General features: G+C 39.6%; 1 protein-coding gene across 3 annotated transcripts in view; it reads right to left on the reverse strand.

Moving 5' to 3' along the window:
- Positions 1–23,374, reverse strand: part of Dbct (Dihydrolipoamide branched chain transacylase E2) — a 561,035-nt gene that overhangs the window by 458,533 nt on the left and 79,128 nt on the right. For all 3 annotated transcript variants that reach the window (XM_090372955.1, XM_090372954.1, XM_090372953.1), the window contains exon 3: positions 3,667–3,742. In XM_090372955.1, the coding sequence (XP_090229081.1) occupies positions 3,667–3,742 (76 nt within the window). The remainder of the gene's footprint in view (positions 1–3,666; positions 3,743–23,374) is intronic.

The following is a 23,374-nucleotide window of genomic DNA, read 5'->3' on the forward strand; positions in this document are numbered from 1 at the left end:
TTGGAATTCTTTATTACACACCCCACCTTAAAATCAAGTCCTTTATTTGCTTTTCAAATAAACGTACTAAGAATTTGCATATCCTAATTGGTTCATATCGAAATTTCTAGGTTCATTTTCTACTTACACTAAAGTTCACAACAATTATAAAGCAGTTATTAGCCAGTCCACGCTACATTTCGAACAGGCTAAGAGTAGAAAACTTGCTTCTGGTCCAAATGGTAGCTGAGCATTCTGGTCTCTTCCCAAAACTATTAGCCACAACTGTTGCCCATCTCTGATCTCACCTCTGTCAAAACCAGATGGTGCCACTTCAGTCAAGGATAAAGCTACCATGTTAGAATCCTATTTTTCTTCCAACTTACATATTGATAAATCACATCCCACCATTCCTATTATGCTTCATTAAATGTCTCTTTGTTGTTTTGTTTTTTGTTAGTTGTTGGCGCATCGGCTTCTGTGGTCATAACGCACCTCCCAAGGTTTTTGCATTTTACTCTGATCCAAGCCCGAGGCGGGATTCGAACCCGCAACCTTTGGGTTGTGCCAGGCAGGCACTTTACCCACCTGGCTAGCCCAGTCAGCATTAAATGTCTCCTATGGTCTTCTGTCAAAAGGATGTCAGAAGGATTTTGACAAATCTTGAGGCTAAGGAAACTCCAGGTTCTGATGGTATTTCTCCACTTGTTCTCAAAACCTGTGCTCCTGAACTGTTGTACATTACATGTGCTCCTGTTCTACATTACCAGTTATCACTTTCTTATTCCTTCTGCTTGGAAATTTGCTCACATCCAGCCAGTTCAAAGAAAGGGTGACAAATCCCTCCCACTCCACTTACTTCTACTCTTTCTAAATTAATGAAGAAATCAATTAACCACCAACTCTTAAGCTATCTTCCAGCTGATCAATGGAAGATAGCTTAAGAGTTGGTGGTTAATTGATTTTCTTAAGAAACCTTCCATCTGATCAATGATCGCCAGTATGGATTCCATCAGTGTTGATCCGCCGGTGATATTCTGTGTTATGTTACCCCTTCGTGAACAAATTCAATGGAAAAGTTTTGTGAAACCCAAGCAGCAGATAGCTCTCTGTTTTTTTTTTTTTTTTTTTTTGGTAGTTGTTGACGCATAGGCTTCTGTGGCCATAATGCACCTCCCAAAGTTTTTGCAGTACTTTGATCCAAGCCCGAGGCGGGAATCGAACCCGCGACCTTTGGGTTGCCAGGCAGGTACTTTACCCACCCGGCTAGCCCGGTCGGCATAGCTCTCTGTCTTCTAACTTCTGCACTAATGCTGGTGTTCCCCAAGGATCAGTCCTTTCTCCCACTCTTTTCCTCTTGTATATTAATGACCTTCTTCCATTGTCCGGAAATCCTATCCATAGTTTCGCTGATGATAGCACATTGCATCCACCCAAACAGCTTCAACTTCATGAATATCCACTACCAATTCCTTAAATGCTCTTCTCCTGATAATTGTCCAGTGGGGCTAAGATAACTTAGTTGATTTCAATTCTTCTAAAACTCAGTCCTCTCTTATATCTCGCAAAAAGGATTCTTCTGCTTCTATGCTTATCTTTGATGACACTCCAATTTCTAGTCGAGATGATATATCTCTATTGAAGATTACCCTGACTTCTAATTTCTATTTGAATAAGCATATTATTTCCTCTGCACCTAAAAAATAGGATTCTCTCTATCACTCTAGGTGTTAATTTTCTTCCAAACAGCTGTTTATTCTGTACACATCGCAAATCCGCACTACCATGGAATATTGTTCCCTCATCTGGAGTAGTGCCTCCAAAACCTCTCTCAGGCTTCTATATTCCATTCAAAAGAAGGCAGTTATATTAATTAATGACTGATCAGTGGAGAACCTCTTCTAACAGTCTCTCCACTCTGTCTCATAGATGTTCTGTATCGTCTCCATGCTTTTTCTATAGATACTTCCATGGGCACTGTTCTTCTGAATTGGTTTCTATAATTCCTGCTGTCTATTTCAAAGCAGTCTGAACACGTGCAGCAATCAGTCAACATCCGTTTACTGTCCAACTTCAAACTCACAGAACCAACTTTTCTTCTTCTTAGTTTATTCATTCAAATTCTGTTTTTTTGGAACAAACTTCCTTCATATGCATTTCCTGTAAAGTACAATCTACAGAAGTTCAAGTCTAATGTCAACAAATATCTTCTTTCATTTTCTCAATCTCCACCCAATTCATGGTATTGAGTACTATAGATTCTAATACCTCTTGTTTCTAAGGTATTCACAAAAAAAAAAAAAAAAAACTTTCTTGTGTTAAAGGAAACATGAAAAAATCAACTTTAGACAGTTTTTTAATTAATTAATCAGTATTTTCTTCTTTTTACATTACATGGTACATTACGATTTTACACATTATGTACAAGACATATTTTTCGTAATTTTTAATATTTTATTAGTTTTTTATTATGTTCACTTATATTAAGTATATTTTCAAATTAATTTACTGTATGCGATTTATAAAATTTATAATTATTGTACTGCAAGTAAAAAAACTGTTTTCTTCTAACATTACATTTATAAAAAAAAAAATCCTGATAATCGAATAATGATTAAATGAATGAAATTGCAATTGCAAAATTGAAATTACAAAAAAAATCCTGATAATTGGAAAATTGGTTAAATTAATGAAATTTTAATTACCCAATATGATTTTAACAAGAAGAACCCAATATATAGTTTAATTAAGAGGGTTTTTTTTTTTTTTCATGCTGTATTCCAAGCTTATATTGTGTATTTGGAAGCTTATATTGTGGCAAAATATGAATATTTTTCATGTTTTCCTTTTCTACTCAAATACAAATTTTGGGTGATGGAAATCATAGCAATTTGTGGCCAATATTTAACATTCATTTAGCCTAACTGGGACTAGATCAGAAAACTCTAGCAGATCTGTAATTAATAAGTCCCTAAGTATCAAGGAAAGAAAAATTAAACAATATCAAAAACAATAACACTTTCACCACCTATAAATCAATTAGAGCAATAAATTTACTTTGAAAAAAAAAGTTACTTTATCCATTTTTTTTCTTTTGATAGCCTTTACTTACAAACATAATCTCTAATAATCAAACGATCAGACTGACCCTGAAAGTCTGGACATGACCAACTATACTGCTCTATATATAAAAGCAGTTTTTGAGTGGTAACATATAAGAACAAACTAGAAGATCTGAATTAAAACACAACCGAGGTTTTATAAATATACCTAGTTATATAAATAAATGCATTAAATCTAATGCCATTAATGCACTTCTGTCAACAAATGTTAATACTTCATATAGATTATATACACGTTAATCTGTCAGTACTTAGATTAACAAGTAAATTAACTTAGATTAACAGTAAATTGCAATATATAATTTTTTTTTTTTTTTTTTATTAGCTGATGCTTTATTTTTTTTATTAGCTGATGCTTTATAAGATTGCTTTCTTGTATCACATACCACTGCTAGTAACAATAATGAAATAAACAGAATCTCGGTTCACTATAACTGAAATCCTCGGCACGTCAGTTCTATCTAATAAAAAAAGCAGGAACTTTTGACTTAACTAAATCTGATTCACTCCTGAAACCATTTTTTTATTTTTTATTTTTTTTTTTTGTTATATGAGCATAGCTTACCATTCCTTAACGGTAACTTCACTAATACCTTCTCCAATATCAGAAAGTTTAAATGACACTAATTCTCCCCAGTGCCCTAAAACAGAAGAAAAATCATACTAAGAAAGTATTGGTAATTTTTAAAGCAGCTTTATTATTACTAGTAATGATGAATAATTCAAAACTATTCTTGCATTCAAATCCTATCAATGATTGGAGAAATTACTTCAAAACCTTTTAAAGAAAAATATGCACATTAACAATTGAAAGCTTACTACTACATAAAACATACACCAAAAGTTATATTGATCTATAACATATTCTCTAATTCATATTGGAACTTAGCTTGCTCTACTGAGCTGGAAGAACTTAAGATTACACTTGTCATAATCGATTTCCTCCCTGAAATAATTGACAGATTCTTGTAGGAAATATGTTCAACAAGTTCTCATCACCCCGAGTTCTCAAATATCATAGGTTAATAACTGAAAACCAAGAGGTGTAGTTGGTTTAATCATCTTTTCCATATATTTTATCTATTTATATTTTTTCTAGAACATTTGGGGGTTTCTAGAGCATTTGGGAGCTTTCTACAACATTTGAGAATGTTCTGGAACATTCTAGAATATTGTCACATGTAGCGGAAATGGTTGTGATGTTTCTGTAAAGTTCTATAACATTATTATTTATTATTATTATTATTATTATTATTAATGGCAATATGGTACAAGGAAGCCTGAGGCTTATGCTGCACCGGCCAAAAAAAAAAAAAAAAAAAATTCCCAAGTTACCCCCGAGAGAGAGAGAGAGAGAGAGAGAGAGAGAGAGAGAGAGTAGAAAGGAATCACCAAGAAAGAGAAGAATGATGATATCCAGCTCTGGACCCTGGGTTTGCCAAGCCCATACTCACTAGGTGTGAGCCCCCGGGGTTAATTAAGCAGAGTTCTCTAGGAATATTGTGAGCCTTCTAGAAACTTCAATACCTGTATATATGAGTGAGTTTTGCACCAAGCAAGCATTTTATATTTCTAAATGTGTACGTGTTTCAGAGAACATGTGGTGAACAAAGTGAACAAGTGTTTTAGTGAATTAGTGTTTGTAAGCAAGTGTTGTGTGTGCATGTTTAAGTCGTGAACTGTATTTAAATGCACATGCCTCAACTGCATGGAAAATCTCCCATTCTTTCCGAAATAAGCCTGATGTGATATTAAAATCACACAACAGAAGCTACTGTCACAACTTGTGAGAAAAGCCTATAAACTCTATTTTGGATGTAGGGTCAGAGATCAAGATAAAGTATGGGTTCCAAATATTTCCTCTATCTCGTGTTCTAGGACATTAAAAGGCTGGCTTAGATATAATATTAATTGATGCCTTTTGATGTTCTAGTGATATTGTGGGAAACTCAAGAACCACAAAGATTTTTACTTTTGCAGGACCAATAATTCTGGCTTTTCTGGGAAATCCAAGCAAACTGTGTTCCGTGAGTTGTGAACAAGTGCTAAAAATCACAATTAATAATTAAAGAAATAAAATAAAATAAATAAATTTTGCATATTTGTAGAGTACACCACTTTGTATCATTATAACATTTAACATAATTTTTTTTTCAGCTATTAATATACTGGCATAGACTAATAATCAAATAGAACGCAGAACACTTTATTTTTGCGGGCTTTTATATAGAGAAGTGTGAGTAGAGGTAATGACACCTACGGAAAAAAAGTAGTAATATGGTGTTCTAGTATGCCATTTGCATGCGATTTAGCCTGGAGTACATGGGTTGAAGGAGAGGAGGAAGCGAACCGATATCATAACTAAACTCACTTCCTTGTATAAATTTTTTTTTGATAATTATTAGTATTTCAAAATATTATTATTAAAATATGTGACCATGGATTGGTGGTTAAAAAAAGTAACTTTAAAACGAGAAGCAAAGTACTTCTAGTATTGCAACTGTCGTTGATGAAAACGAACACAATATTGTCACACTTCAAAGGGAGGATGTACAATCGCAGCCTTTTGTTCCCCAAAAATCCAAAGTGAAAAAACAGGAACCAACTAATAAAAGACCAAAACGAAAGTATAATGAAAGTTACTTGAATTCCTGCTTTATATATGTTGGAAATAAAGATGCTCCTGATGCACAGTGTGTCAAATGTAATAAAATATTAGCAAACAGTTCTTTGGCTTCCTCATAAACTTGTGTTTTGTAAGTGTTCCGTGAATATGTTGCAAAAGTGTTGAAAAGTGTTGAAAAGTGTTCCGGGACTTAAAAAGTTTGAGAAACACTGACGTAGAGTATCCCAATATACCTTCTGCTCTAAGGCCGGTTCCTCATGATGATACAATGCCATGACAAAACCACCAGAAACTGAAGGACCTGACTCTGATTCAGGATCAGGAAAGGAGTCTCCAGGAGATGCAGAACCTAGAATGAGTACAGATCCAGACTTTTCAACTCTTCATACTGCAAGGCCACATCTAATCGCTCAGGCAGAATTTCTTGGTCAGAGATTTGCATCTCTTCAAAACCAAGGCTCAGTTACTAGGATCACGGCTTCAGCAGTGGAATCCTCTTGAAAAGGGTGTCAAGGTGTCTTTTGATAGGAAGAGGCAATCTAACATAATGGCCTATTATTCCATGCATGGTGCTTTGGTTTATTGTAATAATCCCAAGGTATTACTGAAAGAGTTACATCTGCAGCACGTCCCCAAGCAGTGGAGACTTTTCCCTGATTCATCCAAGATCAGTTTGAAAGCAGTTTTACTCCATAATTAAAATAAATATCCACTGTACCATTGGCCATGCAGTCAACGTGAAGGAGAGTTACGAGAACCTACAGATTCTTTTACAGAAAATATACTATCAAGAATACAAATGGAATATCGGTGCCAACCTAAAAGTGATAACTTTTAGGTTGGACCAGGGACCAGGGTATGTCTGCCAGGGGCAAAGGTTGATGACGTTGTAGAGCGGATATCATCTTTTAAGGGTACAAAAGGTGATATAGTTGTACACGTTGGCACAAATGATATTAAGAGTAGGAGACCGGCGGAATTACTTAGCAAGTACAGGTCACTGTTGAAAAAAAGCCGTGAATTAGGGTTGAATTTGAAAGTGTCTGCAATTCTGCCCAGACACGATAGGAGGGAGTATATGATGAGAGCCTTGTCGATCAATTCGGCCCTGGAAAGATTGTGCAAGGCTCAAGGGGTAGAATTTTTTTCAGCCTGGACTGTACTTGTTAACAGGAGAGATTGCTTCTACAGGGATGGGATACACTTAAATAGAAAGGGTGCAAGAATTTTTGCTGATGCTGTCGAGGCAGTGTTAGGTGGGTCGTAAAACTGCTAGTTGGGGGGGATACAAGGGCTAATACATTAACAGTAGCCACTGGCAGAGGTGGAAGTGATTCTTGCACTGCTTCTATTGAAATGAGCAGAACCCTGAAAAACAAGATGCAGGATATTTCAGAGACTACTGGGAGTCATTGCGGTACAAGTAAACACATGGGTTGTGTTAGGGTAGCTAAGAATAGAAACAGGTGCATGTATACCTGCGTGTACACCAATGCTAGGAGTTTGGTAAATAAATTTGATGAATTTGAGGTATTGCTCAAAACATCAAAGGCAGATATTGTTGGGATATCAGAGACGTGGTGTCACACAGATATAAGTAACGCGGAACTGGAATTTGGGGAATACAATGTGTATAGAAAGGATAGACAGGACAGGAGGGGAGGAGGGGTTATGCTATTAATTAAGAAACACATAAAGTCCAAGGAAGTGAAGCCAGTCGACATCGATGGACAGGGCAGTGTCGAGTCAGTTTGGTGTGACATAAGCATAGGGAAATCAAAATTGAGAGTAGGAGTGTGCTATAGGCCTAATGACTCTGATGAGTATAATAAGATATTGTACAGAGAAATAGAGTGGGCCAGTAAATCAGAGAGTCTTATAATGGGGGATTTAATTTCCCAGATATTGACTGGAATTTGTGGGTTGGTCACTCGCACACTAGCAAGGCTTTTGTGGATTTATTGGATGATTGTTTTCTACATCAGCATGTTCGTGAGGCAACAAGAGGGAGCAATACTCTTGATCGGATTATCAGTAGTGATTCTTCATGCATTAAGAATCTGCAGATAAATGAACCACTAGGTGGCAGTGATCACAGTGTGTTGAAGTGGGATTTACTCAAGGAGGTAACTACCATCAGAGGTAAAGGGAAGGGTTTTTGTTTTCGTAAAGGCGACTATGATGGACTGAGACAGTATTTAAATTCTATACAGTGGGACCAACTGATGACGTTACCAACAGCAAACTCAAAATGGGAAGCATTCAAGGAACTAATATTGGAGGCTACCAGGCTTTACATACCAACTAAGAAATATTGTTCAAGGTTTAGGCCTAAATGGTTGTCAGATGAACTAATGAGACATGTGGCAGAGAAGAAAAATGCATGGGATACATACAAATTAATGGGTGACATGGAAGCCTATGATAGATATAAGTTGGTCTGTAACCAAGTCACAAAGGAGATTAGGCAGGCAAAGGCAGACTACGAAAAATCCTTGGCAAAGGATGCAAAGAAAAACAGAAAAGAGTTCTTTACATATTTAAACTCAAGAAGGAAAGGGATGAATCAGATTGGTCCACTGGATATTGATGGTTCAACAGTTGAGGATCCTGCTCAGGTGGCTAACAATCTAAACGAGTATTTTGCATCTACATTCACGCATGAGGAGTTATTCAGGAAGGAGAATGATGTAAGTAAAGTAAACATTGGCAGTAAGCTGGATGATTTTGTAATAACTGAGAGGAAAGTGGAGGAGAGATTGTTGAGGATAAACATAAAAAAGGCACCTGGGGTGGATGGGATCTATCCAGTTATATTAAAGGAGGCAGCAAAGGAAGTAAGCAAACCCCTAGCCATAATTATGAGAGCTTCTTTGGACTCAGGGGAGGTACCCATAGACTGGAGATGTGCAAATGTAACCCCAATTCACAAAGGAGGATCAAAGGCTGACACAAGTAATTATAGACCTGTTAGTTTAACTTCTGTTCCAGGTAAATTAATGGAGGCACTGGTTAAAGAAGCACTGCAGGATCATCTAGACAAGAATTCAGTTATAGCTCAGACGCAGCATGGTTTTGTTAAGGGCAGGTCTTGCCTGACCAATTTGATTGGATACTATGATGTAGCCACAAAAGAACTGGATGAAGGGAATAACTTTGATATTATATATTTGGATCTTAGAAAGGCTTTTGATACTGTTGAACATGGAAGACTGCTGCACAAATTGGAGTAGTGTGGCATTGGAGGCAAATTGCTGCTATGGATAAGGGGATGGTTGAGTGGCAGAAGACAGAGAGTGGTAATCAATGGACACTGCTCAACGTGGACTAATGTTATTAGTGGAGTTGCTCAGGGTTCAGTGTTGGGTCCGTTGTTGTTTTCGGTGTTTATGAATGAGATTGATGATGGGATATCAAGTTTATTGTCCAAGTTTGCAGATGATACAAAGGTTGGCAGGGTTGTTAAGGACACTACTGATGCTATGCTGCTGCAACAGGATCTGGAAAGGTTGAACAGATGGGCTGAGAGGTGGCAAATGAAGTTTAACATTAACAAATGTAAAGTACTACATATGGGAAACAGTAACCCCAGAGCAACGTATCAACTCTGCGGTACTACACTGACAGTGGTGGAGAATGAAAAGGACCTGGGGGTAATTGTGCAGGCAGATATGAAGTTCTCTGAGCAGTGCAGACAAGCTGCAAGAGTAGCTCATGGTGTCTTGTCAATGATATACAGGAATTTTTCTAGCAGGGATAAGGAGGTGATTATTCCCTTGTATAAGGCAATGGTTAGGCCACATCTTGAGTACTGTATACAGGTCTGGAGGCCTCATTTCAAGAAGGATGTAGAGCTGCTGGAACGGGTACAGAGAAGGGCAACAAGATTAGTGAATGGAACAAAGGGTTGCTCTCACGAAGAAAGGCTTAAGTTTTGCAAATTACAGAGTCTGGAGACTAGGCACCGGCGAGGTGATCTGATAGAGGTGTATAACGCTTTGAATGGTTTGAGCATGCTCAATGCCAATGGGATTCTTCATCTTGCTCAGAATAATCACCTCAGAGGGCATAAATTCAAATTGAGGAAGGACGGATGTCGGATAGATGTGCGGAAATTTGCCTTTGGCCAGCGGGTGGTTGGTTGGTGGAACCGACTTCCATCATTTGTTGTTGAAGTTGATAGCCTAAACAAATTTAAAGCTCAACTGGACAGGTATTTCAAACGAACGGAGGGGTGAAATGGGAGTGGTGTGTGTTTTTTTTTTTTTTTTTTGGCTGATGCTGAATAAGCTTGTTTTCTTGCATCATATGCCTCTACTAATGCTAATGCTAACTTTGATGACTAGGCTGCAAGGTGGATACACTAAATACTGTGGTTTTATGCAAGTGGGACAACAGAGCAAAGGATTGCCACTACAGGGTAAGAAAATGGCCAGACCATTCAGAAACTACACCAGGCCAGAAAAATGTAGCACATCCTTCTTTGGTGGATAAGTCAAAAATCTATTTAACTCCATTAGTTGAGTAATGGAGGAATTACCTCTATGATGACTTGTAAAATACTCTCTATTGTTGCATAACTATACAAATAGTTTACATGTATTCCACACCCTCGCAGTCGCGCTTCCGTAGCCAGGTGGGAAGGAGCAGCAGTGCGTAGCACACGCTTATTGATTAGACCGGGGTTCGAGCCCATTGCCACCTAATACGGAGGATGCGGAAAGGTCAGGGAATGACCACCACATATCCCGGAGCAATATGGCCTTAGTTGCTAATGCTCCTAAAAACCAAATAACAAACAAACACCCTCGTAGAGCCGCTTCCATAGCCAGGTGGGCAGGTGCAGCATTTGGACATGTGTATATGTAAGGGTGGCACCTAGAACGTGTCTCTGTGAAGAACAGTATCACTACAAATGGGCCAGATATGTGTGTGACGTACATTTGTATGTATTATGTGTGTGTTCTGTTGTTATGTTCTGGCCACTTGGCTACCCAGAAGCATCAGTCACCTGGACAGATGATTCTGGGTACTCGTCCCCACCACGGGAAGGTGAGCCAGTCCCAGAAAAACACGTACTGTCTCAAGAGAGACTCTGACCCACCTACTGTTGCCAGAAGGTGGAACAGATTCCTCTGGGGACCCATTCCAGAGGGAGGAGATAAAGACAGAAGAGCCCAAAAAAAAAAAAAAAAAAAAAAGTAAAATAATAATAATAAATTAATTAATAAAAATATATATATTAAATAATAATGATAAAAAAATAATAATAATAAAAAATAAATAAATAAAATAAAATAAAGAATAAAAATAGAAATAAAAATTATAAAATAAATAAATAAATTGGCTGCGCTAGAGTGGGATCTCAAGGCAGAGCGCGTGAGGAACAAATTAAATAAATAAGAAAAAAATAATTTAATAAAAATAAAGAAAAGAATAATTTGACATTTGATTAACATTTGATTTAGAAAATAAAGAAAAGAATAATTTGATGTAGAAAATAAAGAAAGAAAAATAAATAAAATAAAATAAATAAATGAATGAAATGAAATGAATGAATAAATAAACTGGCTGCAGTAGAGTGGGAACTCCAGACAGTACGTGGAGAAGGGAAAAAAAAAAAAAAAAAATGAAGAGGATGGTGGCATGCGAATATAGAGCTCTTTAAGTCACTGAAGAGGTATTGTTAGGTGCAGTTACAACTATGTAGCTCTGCTTCCTGCGCTCAAAGACTTCGGATTCATAGGATTGGAATGCGTTTAGATTGTCAGGTGTTTGGAGTAGAGGCTCTGGTTGCTGTTCTGAGATACCTGGCACAGTCTGCAGCAGGGTCCTTCTTAAGTCATTGTACAACCTGCATTCGAAAAGAAGATGTTTCCAATTCTCTGAACTGCCGCAGAAACAGCGATCTGTTGGTAGCAAACCCAGTAGATGTAACTTTTCATTGAGGGACCCGTGTCCAGTAACCAAGCAAGATGATTCCAAGGTGAGGGAAAGCCAGGTCTTTACCGTTTTCAGGGTTGTGAAAGTGACATCAGGGAGGAATTTTCTGGTAACGGAGCCTGTATGTGAGGTGTTCCATCTAGACTGCCAAATGTTGACAAGTTCCTTATAACAGCGAGCTCTTTCTGCTTTGGGGTCAGCATTGAGATTTAGTTCTAGGCCTTGTATCTTCGTTGGTATTTTCTTTTTAATTCTGAAGTTAAGCCCTCTGAAGATAACAAACAGATCAAGCGGCAGAGTTCCAGCTATCACCTGGATGGCAGCTGTAGACACTGTTCCGCATAATCTGTGCATGGCCAAGAGCATAGCACATTGAATGGAGTTGACTTTCATATGTACTCGTTTTACTCAGTGAAACCACGCTCCTGCTGCGTAGGTCACAATGGGGATGAAAATAGCTTTATAATACAGAGAGAGTGTTTTGTTGGAGAGTCCCCAGTTGCTCTTGGAGATCCTCATGATTGCAGCTGAAAATCTTTTCGTTTTGACCCCTAGGTATTGTAGATGTGGAAGGAAGCTCAGTTTATGGTCAATGACCACCCCTAGGACTTTAGCCTGTGTCACAATAAGAAGCTGTTTTCCGGAGATCTTGATTTGTGGTGGGCGACGTAGGTCAAGCTTTGATTTAAAAAGCATCATTTTTGTTTTGCTGGTACTGATTTGAAGCTTGTTGAGAACTGTCCAGGAGTAGAGATCTGCTAGGACAAGATTTGCTTTGTTTTCAAGGTCGGAGCATGATTTCACAGAAACAATCATAGTCAGGTCGTCTGCAAACGCCACAATTTTGCATCCTTCAAAAGTTTTAGAAAGCCAGCTGTGCAGGACCATGTTCCACACAAAGGGCCCCAAGACAGAACCCTGTGGGCACCCCCGAGAGGTTGGTCTAGTTATCTGCAGAAGATTGGATTTAACCATGATAGTGCGCTCTGTGAAATAGTTCTGGAAGAGCTTGTAGAGATGGGAGGTACAGTTAGCTAGGCGGAGGCATGCTAATGCACTGTCCTACCAGACAGTGTCGAAGGCACCTTCAAAATCCACCAAGATGGCCAGTTCAAATTTAGATGTGGAGTTTTCAATATGGAGGACGAAGTCAAACAGCGCCTCTTCTGCAGATCTCCCTGGTGTGAAGCCATACTGCGCTGAGGAGAATAGGTTCTTTTCCTGGAACAGTTGTGTGATTCGGAGAGCCATGAGCCTTTCTAGAACTTTGCCTAGATTTGCCAAGAATGCAATTGGTCTAAGGGAGTGCGGATCTCCTGATGGTTTTCCGGGCTTCCTTATGAGTCGCAGCAGGGCCACTTTCCACGCCTTGGGAAAAACTCCCTCAAGAAGACATTTGTTGTAGAGCAATTGGAGATATAGGGGTCTAAGCTTGAACAAACGAAGGACAAAGAAGTACTCAATGAGGTCCATTCCTGGACATTTCTGAGGACTGATCCTGTTGAGGACGGCTGTGAGCTCTTCCATTGTAAAGGGATTTGTTTCTTCCTCAGAAGCACAGGTTTGATTAGCTAATCGTATTGCTCTGTGCTCAGGTAGATCGTCTGCTGGATTATCTTCAGGAAACAGTCTGTCAACTGTGGAGTTGATGGAGTCGGTCCAGTTAGAAGTCTCGGTGTTCCCAGTAGTTACAGTGCCAAAGATTTCAGGCCTGAAAGTCTTTTCCCTCGCTATTTTGTATAGAAGTCCCCAGGGGTTGGAATTCCCTGAGTCTCGGACAAACTCAGACCAGGTGGTTTTCTTCTGGGTAGCTATGGCTTTGGTATATTCGTCCTTTTTAGCGATATAATTGCTGTGGAATCTAGCTACTTCACAGGGAGGCCAGTCGCGATGGCGTTGATAAAGTCGACGGGCATGATGGACCTCTCTCTGCGGAGTGCAGTAAGCTCTTGACACCACCAAGAGCAGGCAGTGGGACGGATAGATTTTTTCCTAGCCGACCTGTAGGAGGCCTTCAACAACACTTGCTGCATCATGTCTGCTATTTCAGTGGCTGTGCAGGAGTTCAGGCAGTTTGGTTCATGTGGAGTAAAGTCTTTGACTATAGAGTCATCAAACGAAGACCAGTCGATGCTTTTGATGGAGAACCGCACTAATGCAGGTGGTGTGGGCATCCCAGATGTGTTAGTTGCGTTTGGGGTTAGATCGAATGTGATAACTCTATGATCGCTAAGGGTCCAATCTGGTATAGTCTGCCAGTCATGGATACATGGGCCTAAATTGTTGGTGGTGACAGTGACATCAATATTAGATTCGCCTGTGGAGCTGCTGTAGGTGGTGTGCTGGTTTGGCTGATTATGGACTATGAGTTTGTGGGAGACAATGAAATCCTCTAGCATTATTCCTCGAAGGTCCATGATATTGCTATGCCAGAAATGGGATTTGGCATTGACATCCGAGACAAGAAGGACTGACTTGTTTTCAAGGAAATTGAGTGCAAATTCTAGGTAATTCAGTGAGTCATTGAAGTCTGCAGATGGTGGGCAGTACAGTGAAATAAGATAAAAGGTCAGTACTGGGCTAATGATTTGAACACATGTAGCAAATTTGTTACAGAGCCCATGCACGACCAAGATGTCCAGTTCATGGTTGAAGACGACAATGCAGGATTCTGGTTCCTCTGGGACAGGCTGAATGACTCTGGTGGTGATGGGAAAGCCCATAATCCTCGTTGATGGTCCAGATTGTATTCTAGCAGTGTAGGGTTCCTGGATGACGATAACATCGATCTCATGGTCCTCAGCAGAGACACGAATTTCGTCAGAGACGGATCGTGATCTCTGTCCATTTATTTGCATAATTCTTAGCTTTGCCCTAGACCACACTGAGTTGGTGGAAGCCTGTGGATTAGAATCAAAGTTTTTTGCAGTGGCTCGGCTTGGTTTGACTGTATTTGGACTATTCATTAGAGGTTCTCAGTCGTACCATTTCTAGTGCACGTTGGTACTCAGGGCAAGTAACATCACGGACTGAGTGGGAATGCTCTCGCTTCCGTCGTTTGCAGTTGGCACAGCAAGGCTGCTCATCTTGACGGGGACACTCCACGTGTACATGCCCGCTACGTGCACAGTGGCCACACATGGGGGAGTTATTGGTACAGTGTTGGGAGATGTGGCCATATCCTAGGCACAAGAAGCACTTTGTGACGATTGTGAAGGGTTGAAATCTGTATGCACAGCAACCCAAGAATATTCTATCAGCTGAGAGAACTCTCTTGTAGATTTTGAGTGAAAGGCTAATGACCATGAGCGCCGTTGGATTGGAATTTGTTTTTGTTTGAAATCTGAATGTAATTTCGCTTTTGACTTCTTTAGTGTACCCATAGTCGGCCAGATTTTAGTAGTAGAGGTCGTCTAAAATTTCTTCATTAGACCAATCCTTGTGAGTATCGTAAATGAGTAACGATGGATTAGCTTTCTTTGGTGGTGCTGCCTGGACACCAACAGATGAGAGGGAATCGCTGGAGGAGATGCTTATCAGGTCCTCTTCAGTGGTAGTTTCAAGGATGACTCCCCTGTTCCTGATGGGTCTAAGCGATTTGACTTTGACATTTCGATAATCACTCTTTAGCGTGTTAGCAACCATCTCCTGCACCTCAGTACCAGTCTTGAGGTTCGAGTCTTCACTAGCACGGAGTAGTAGCACATGCTGCATCTTCCTATCAGAAGTTGATGGGGGTTGTAGTTGCTGCTTTCCAGCCTCAGCATGGGTCACTTTCCTAGCTTTCACTGCTCCTGCATAAGAGAATGGAGTGGGATCAGGTGTAGTCATAGTCAGGTCATTCATTCCAAGAGGGGAAGCCTGGTCAGGAGAAGGCGAGAGCTTGGAAAGGGTATCCACCACCTTCTCGAAAATAGTTGTTCTTGTCTTCAACTCATCATTTACTGCTCGGAGTTTCTCGTTATCTATTATTAATTCTGTCACTATCAATTCCAATTTAGTCCACAATTCCTGTACATAAGTGCTAGCCGTTTTGGTAATCCCGTTGGTGTCGTTATTCAGATAGGAGACAAGTATGAGGCAGAACTTGCAGATGGTTTGATGAAGCGTGGTAGATTCAGCAGAGGTTTCCCAATCAGTGGGCATCAGCGAGGACGAGATGGCCAATTGTTCAGAAGGTTTTAGACCCATTACAATCGTCTGGTCAAGGGCTGAAGGAGGAAGCGTAAGAGTTGAGAGTTTGGGGTCCGTGGCTGTGGAAGCTCTCGTACATGCAGTACTACATTGGGTCTCATCAGGACCAAAGTCAGGGGGCCTGGAGCACTCTTAAAGTTCTTCCTGAGAATGATAATCGGTGCACTTTTTTCTCTTTTCCTTTTTTGTGGTTGAGTGACAGACTTTTGAGGGGTTCTTATGTTGTATGAGGCTATGATGTGCCTCTGGTTCATCCAGAGTGGTGGTAGATGAACTTTGCACTGTGCTCGTGTTGAGACAGGGCGGTTACAAAATCTGGGATGAAAAATTCGGGATTAAAGTGCGGGATGAAAAGCCAATTGCCAACAGTATAAGTTTGTGTTGGATGTCGATAATTTGCGTTTCTCACTACGCTCGTCAAGGGGCGCAGCGAAAAATCATATTAATCTTCCAATGTTTATGTCCAGTTAGAGTTTATAACTAGGCAGCCTAAAACGACTACAGTATTCCTTATGCTAGCTTACAATGCAATAATCAATCAGTCAACAGTTACCAAGTTACAGACCAAAATATGCATCTTGTATATAATCATGAAAATCGATTCAATATCTTTATGATAAGTAACAATAATCAAGTACCTACTGCTTCAGACACGTGGTCACCCAATGACAACAGGGCAAGATGGCGTCAAACAAAGGAGAACTCCTGGAACAAAGGCCTTTGTTCTTCACGGGGAAGAAGCTGTTATTTTTTGCTATTTGGTTTTTAGGAGCATTAGCAAGTAAGGCCATATTGCTCCGGGATATGCGGTGGTCATTCCCTGACCTTTCCACATCCTCTGTATTTGGTGGTGACGGGCTCGAACCCCGGTCTAATCAAGAAGCGTGTGCTACGCACTGCTGCTCCATCCCACCTGGCTACGGAGGCGCCTCACGGGAAAGAAGCAATGACGACTTGAAGCTTACTTAATTTCATGGTCAAAACAACTATAGTTAAGTTGCCAAAACATACAGTCTCAAAGGCTTCTCAATCAAATGCGCAATTACAAAAATTAGCCATACTGAACAAAAATGCAATAAAAATCAATATTCTACAGTACAAAACAGCAACAATATCAATTAGAAAATTCCACGAATATATTAACAATAGTCAGTCCTATGTGGAGCAGCCATTTTGACAGCCGTTCCAACACAAGCAAGAACAACAGAGCGACGTTAATTAAAAACGCTTCTAGCTTCGATATCCCTACAAGATTTCACACAGAAGTACTATGAATGGAACTCAATGGCCACCTTTACAGCTATAAATCACAATTTATATCACAATTTAGAGACTTTTTTGAGGAGTTCAAGAAAGATGTACAGCATGCACTAGCAACACCTGTTGTCCCGGGCAGGTGCAGCAGTGCACACACTTCTTGATTAGACTGGGGTTCAAGCCTGTGACCACCAAATACGGAGGATGCGAAAAGGTCAGGGAATGACCACCGCCGCATATCTCCGGAGAAATGTGGCCTTAGTTGCTAATGCTTCTAAAACCAAATAACAAACAAACACCCTCATAGAAAAAAAAACCAATGATACAATGAACCACAGAATTGGAGGCATGTGGATCCCAAGCCCAAAATACATCAAATCACACAATATATTTTGGGGTCAGGCTTGGGATCTGCGACCCTCCGATTCCATTGTGCATTGGATCACTGATTTTGTCTACGAGGGTGTGGAATTCACGTAAACTATTTGTATCGTTATTCAACAACTGAGAGTATCAGCACTGAAGTGCTGATACTACAAGACATCATAGAGGTAATTCAAGACATCATTTCTTAACTAATTGATATATAACATAGAACGTATTGAGCCTTTGCAGCTGTTATGTATTAATTTCTACAGGGATGGGATACACTTAAATAGAAAGGGTGCAAGAATTTTTGCTGATGCTATTGAAGCAGTGTTAGGTGGGTCGGAAAACTGCTAGCTTCGGGGGATACAAGGACTAATAGATTAGCAGTAGCTACTGGCAGAGGTGAAAGTGATTCTGGGACTGCTTCTACTGGAATGAGCAGCAGCCTGGAAAACAAAATACACGATATTTCAGAGACTGCTGGGAGTCATTGCAGTACAAGTAAACACATGGGTTGTGTTAGGGTAGCTAAGAATAGGAACAGGTGCATGTATACTTGTGTGTACACCAATGCTAGGAGTTTGGTAAATAAATTTGATGAATTTGAGGTATTGCTCAAAACATCAAAAGCAGATATTGTTGGGATATCAGACACGTGGTCTCAGACAGAAATAAGGAATGCAGAACTGGAATTTGGGGAGTACAATGTGTACAGAAAGAAAAGACAGGATAGGAATGGAGGACAGGTTCGGCTATTAGTTAAGAAACTCACAAAATCCAAGGTAATGAAGCCAGTCGACACTGCTGGACAGTGCAGTGTGGAGTCAGTTTGGTGTGACATAAATTAGCATTAGCATTAGTAGAGGCATATGATGCAAGAAAGCAAGCTTATTCAGCATCAGCCAAAAAAAAAAAAAAAAAAAACACAACCACTACTCCCATTTCACCCCTCCGTTCGTTCGAAATACCTGTCTAGCTGAGCCTTAAATTTGTTCAGGCTATCAACTTCAACAACAAGTGATGGAAGTCTATTCCACAAACCAACTGCCTGCTGGCTAGAGGCAAATTTCCGCACATCTATTGGACATCCATCCTTCCTCAATTTGAATTTATGCCCTCTCAGGTGATTGTTCTGAGCAAGAGGAAGAATCCCATCGGCATTTAGCATGCTCAAGCCATTCAAAGCCTTGTACACCTCTATCAGATCACCTCGCCGATGCCTAGTCTCCAGACTCTGTAATTTGCAAAACTTAAGCCTTTCTTCATAAGAGCAACCCTTTGTTCCATTCACTAATCTTGTTGCCCTTCTCTGTACTCGTTCCAGCAGCTCTACATCCTTCTTGAAATGAGGCCTCCAGACCTGTATACAGTACTCAATATGTGGCCTGACTAATGCCTTATACAAGGGAATTTTTTTTTTTTTTTTTTTTTGATTTGGTAGTTGTTGGCGCATCGGCTTCTGTGGCCATATTGCACCTCCCAAGGTTTTTGCAGTACTGTGATCCAGCCCGAGGCGGGAATCGAACCCGCGACCTTGGGGTTGCCGGGCAGGTACTTTACCCACTCGGCTAGCCCGGTCGGCATACAAGGGAATAATCACATCCCTATCCCTGCTAGAAAAATTCCTGTATATCATTGACAAGACACCATGAGCTACTCTTGCAGCTCGTCTGCACTGCTCAGAGAACTTCGTATCTGCCTGCACAATTACCCCCAGGTCCTTTTCATTCTCTACCACTGTCAGCGTAATACCACAGAGTTGATACGTTGATCTGGGGTTACTGTTTCCCATATGTAGTACTTTATATTTGTAAATGTTAAACTTCATTTGCCACCTCTCAGCCCATCTGCTCAACCTTTCTAGATCCTGTGGCAGCAGCATAGCATCAGTAGTGTCCTTAAAACCCTGCCAACCTTTGTATCGTCTGCAAACTTGGACATTAAGCTTGATATACCATCATCAATATCATTTATAAATACAGAAGACAACAATGGACCCAACACTGTACCCTAAGAAACTCCACTAATAACAGTCTCTGAAATATCCTAAATACTACTACATCCAGCACCCTAAGCTGGATATCATCATTCTTCTCTTTATTGGTAATTCCCTTTTGACTCTCTCTCTCTCTCTCTCAGGGTGATTCGGGAATTTTTTTTTTTTTTTTTTTTTTTCTGACTGGTGCAACATAAGCCTCAAGATTCCTTGCATCATATAAATAATAATAATAATAAGCAATGGGAGATCAAAATTGAGAGTAGGAGTGTGCTATAGGCCTAATGACTCTGATGAGTATAATAAGAAACTGTACAGGAAAATAGAGTAGGCCAGTAAATCAGAGAGTCTTATAATGGGGGATTTTAATTTCCCAGATATTGACTGGAATTTGTCGGTTGGTCACTCACACACTAGCAAGGCTTTTGCAGATTTATTGGATGATTGTTTTCTACATCAGCATGTTTGGGAGGCAACTAGACGGAGTAATACTCTTGATCTGATTATCAGTAGTGATTCTTCATGCATTAAGAATATACAGATAAAGTTACCACTAGGTGGCAGTGATCACAGTGTTCTGAAGTGGGATTTACTCAAAGAGGTAACTACTATCAGATGTAAAGGAAAGGGTTTTTGCTTTCGTAAAGGGAACTACGATTGTCTGAGACAGTATTTAAATTCTATACAGTGGGACCAACTGATGATGTTACCAACAGCAAATTCAAAAAAACTTATCTTGGAAGCTACTAGGCTTTACATACCAACTAGGAAATACTGTTCAAGGTTTAGGCCTAAATGGATGTCAGATGAACTAATGAGACATATGGCAGAGAAGAAAATGCATGGGATACATATAAATTAATGCGTGACATGGAAGCCTATGATAGATATAAGCTGGTCTGTAACCAAGTCATAAAGGAGATTAGACAGGCAAAGACATATTATGAGAAATCCTTGGCAAAGAATGCAAAGAAAAACAGAAAAGAGTTCTTTACCTATGTAAACTCTAGAAGGAAAGGGATGAATCAGATTGGTCCACTGGATATTGATGGTTCAACAGTTGAGAATCCTGCTCAGGTGGCTAAAAAACTAAATGAATATTTTGCACTTACATTCACACATGAGGAGTTATTCAGGAAGGGGAATGCCAGAGGTGAAGTAAACTCTGGCAGTGAGCTAGATGATTTTGTAGTAACTGGGAGGAAAGTGGAAGAGAAATTGTTGAAGATAAATATAAAAGGGCACCCGGGGTGGATGGGATCTATCCAGTTATATTAATGGAGGCAGCAAAGGAAGTAAGCAAACCCTTAGCCATAATTATGAGAGCTTCCTTGGACTCAGGGGAGGTACCCATAGACTGGAGATGTGCAAATGTGACCCCAATTCACAAAGGAGGATAAAAGGCTGACAGAAGTAATTATAGACCTGTGAGTTTGACTTCTGTTCCGGAAACATTAATGGAGGCACTGGTTAAAGAAGCACTGCAGGATTATCTAGACAAGACTTCAGTTATAGCTCCGACACAGCATGGTTTTGTTAAGGGAAAGTCCTGCCTGACCAATTTGATTGGATACTATGATGCAGGCACAATAGAACTGGATGCATGGAATAACTTTGATATTATATATTTGGACCTTAGAAAGGCTTTTGATACTGTTGCACATGGAAGACTGCTGCACAAATTGGGGCAGTGTGGCATTGGAGGCAAATTGCTGCTATGGATAAAGGGATGGTTGAGGGGGAGAAGACAGACAGTGGTAATCAATAGACAATGCTCATTGTGGACTAATTTTATTAGTGGAGTTCCTAAGGTTCAGTGTTGGGTCCATTATTGTTTTCTGTATTTATAAATGATATTGATGATGGTATATCAAGCTTAATGTCCGAGTTTGCAGGTGATACAAAGGTTGGCAGGGTTGTTAAGGACACTACTGACACTATGCTGCTGCAACAGGATACGGAAAGGTTGAGCAGATGGGCTGAGAGGTGGCAAATGAAGTACTACATATGGGAAACAGTAACCCCAGAGCAACGTATCAACTCTGTGGTACTACACTGACAATGGTACAGAATGAAAAGGACCTGGGGGTAATTGTGCAGGCAGATATGAAGTTCTCTGAGTAGTGCAGACGGGCTGCAAGAGTAGCTCATGGTGTCTTATCAATGATATACAGGAATTTTTCTAGAAGGGATAAGGAGGTGATTATTACCTTGTATAAGGCAATGGTTAGACCACACCTTGAGTACTGTATACAGGTCTGGAGACCTCATTTCAAGAAGGATGTAGAACTGCTGGAAAGAGTACAGAGAAGGGTAACAAGATTAGTGAATGGAGCAAAGGGTTGCTCTTACGAAGAAAGGCTTAAGTTTTGCAAATTACAGTGTCTGGAGACTAGGCACCGGCGAGGTGATCTGACAGAGGTGTATAAAGCCTTGAATGGTTTGAGCATGCTCAATGCCGATAGAATTCTTCCTCTTGCTCAGAATAATCACCTGAGAGGGCATAAATTCAAATTGAGGAAAGACAGATGTAGGATAGATGTGCGGAAATTTGCCTTTAGCTAGCGGGTAGTTGGTTGGTGGAACAGACCTCCATCCCTTGTTGTGGAAGTTGATAGCCTAAATAAATTTAAGGCTCAGCTGGACAGGTATTTCGAACGAATGGACGGATGAAATGGGAATGTTTTTTTTTGGATGATGCTGCATAAGCTTGCTTACTTGCATCATACGCCTCTACTAATGCTAATGCTAATTTACCTCCATTGCACATCAGTCTACATTTGATAAAAATATTTGTGAAAGCTATGGACAAAAAAAGGATTTTCCTGTTCGAGGCAAAAATTTTCCTCCCAATCAGTGAGGTCAAGATAAAAGATGGAATTTTTGTGGGTCCTGAAATCAAACTGCTATTCCAAGATGAGGAATTCACTAAAAAATTAAATGATACCAAAATAAGAGCCTGGAAGGCATTTTAAAACACCTGCTGGAACTTCCTAGACAATGGAATTTTCTACACAAAAATTACAGTGAAATTGTGAATGAGCTAATTTGGTGTACAGCGTGTTGGGATGCAACATGTCATTAAAGAGTCATTTCCTATATTCCTATTTAGACTTTTTTCCTTAAAACCTGGGAGCAGTCTCCAATGAACAGAGTAAAAGGTTTCACCAAGATATTTCTTATAAGGAAAAAACATACTAGGAAAAATGGAGTCCAAATATGTTGTATTCAAACTACTGTTTGAATTTCATACGAGAGACACCAATAGACGAAAACAATAAAGGGCTAAAAATAAGAGTTTTGTTATCAGATAAATATTTTTTGTAAATAGAATAAGGTTAATAGACCTGTTGTTCAATATTTGGTACTGTGTGTAATATTTTCTTAAAATATATGAAATCTGTTTTACTAGAAACTTAGTTTTTGACTTTAATCCCTTCTCCCTTTTGACTTTAATCTCTTCTCACTAATTAGTGGGTGTTACTGCGATATGGTTGCAATATGCGATTCAGCAACATCAAATCTACAAGGATCACCCCGAATGTTAACAGGGGCCAAAAAAAATTTCTTTTTTTTGCCCCCTGATATTTATAATAATAATAGAATAAATGATTCTATATTATTAAATAAATTTTTAGAATACTTCAAATAGGCCTCTGGGGTTGGGTATATTCATAATATGATTTTTAGCGTTTCTCACCAACCATTGAAGTAAAAACGAAAACCTAAATCTTAAAAAGCTTTATATTTAAATTAACAGTAGATCAAACAAAATAAATGTGATTATACATGTGATTACATGCAACAGGAAGCCAGATACCGAGATTTTATTGTTTGCCAAAAGTACACAAAGTGGGCATGCCACTCAGACCTATAGTTTCGTTTATA

This window comes from Mastigoproctus giganteus, chromosome 4 (genome assembly GCF_048544385.1).
Source record: "Mastigoproctus giganteus isolate SK-2022 chromosome 4, ASM4854438v1, whole genome shotgun sequence".
In the NCBI taxonomy this organism is placed as follows: Eukaryota; Metazoa; Arthropoda; class Arachnida; order Uropygi; family Thelyphonidae; genus Mastigoproctus; species Mastigoproctus giganteus.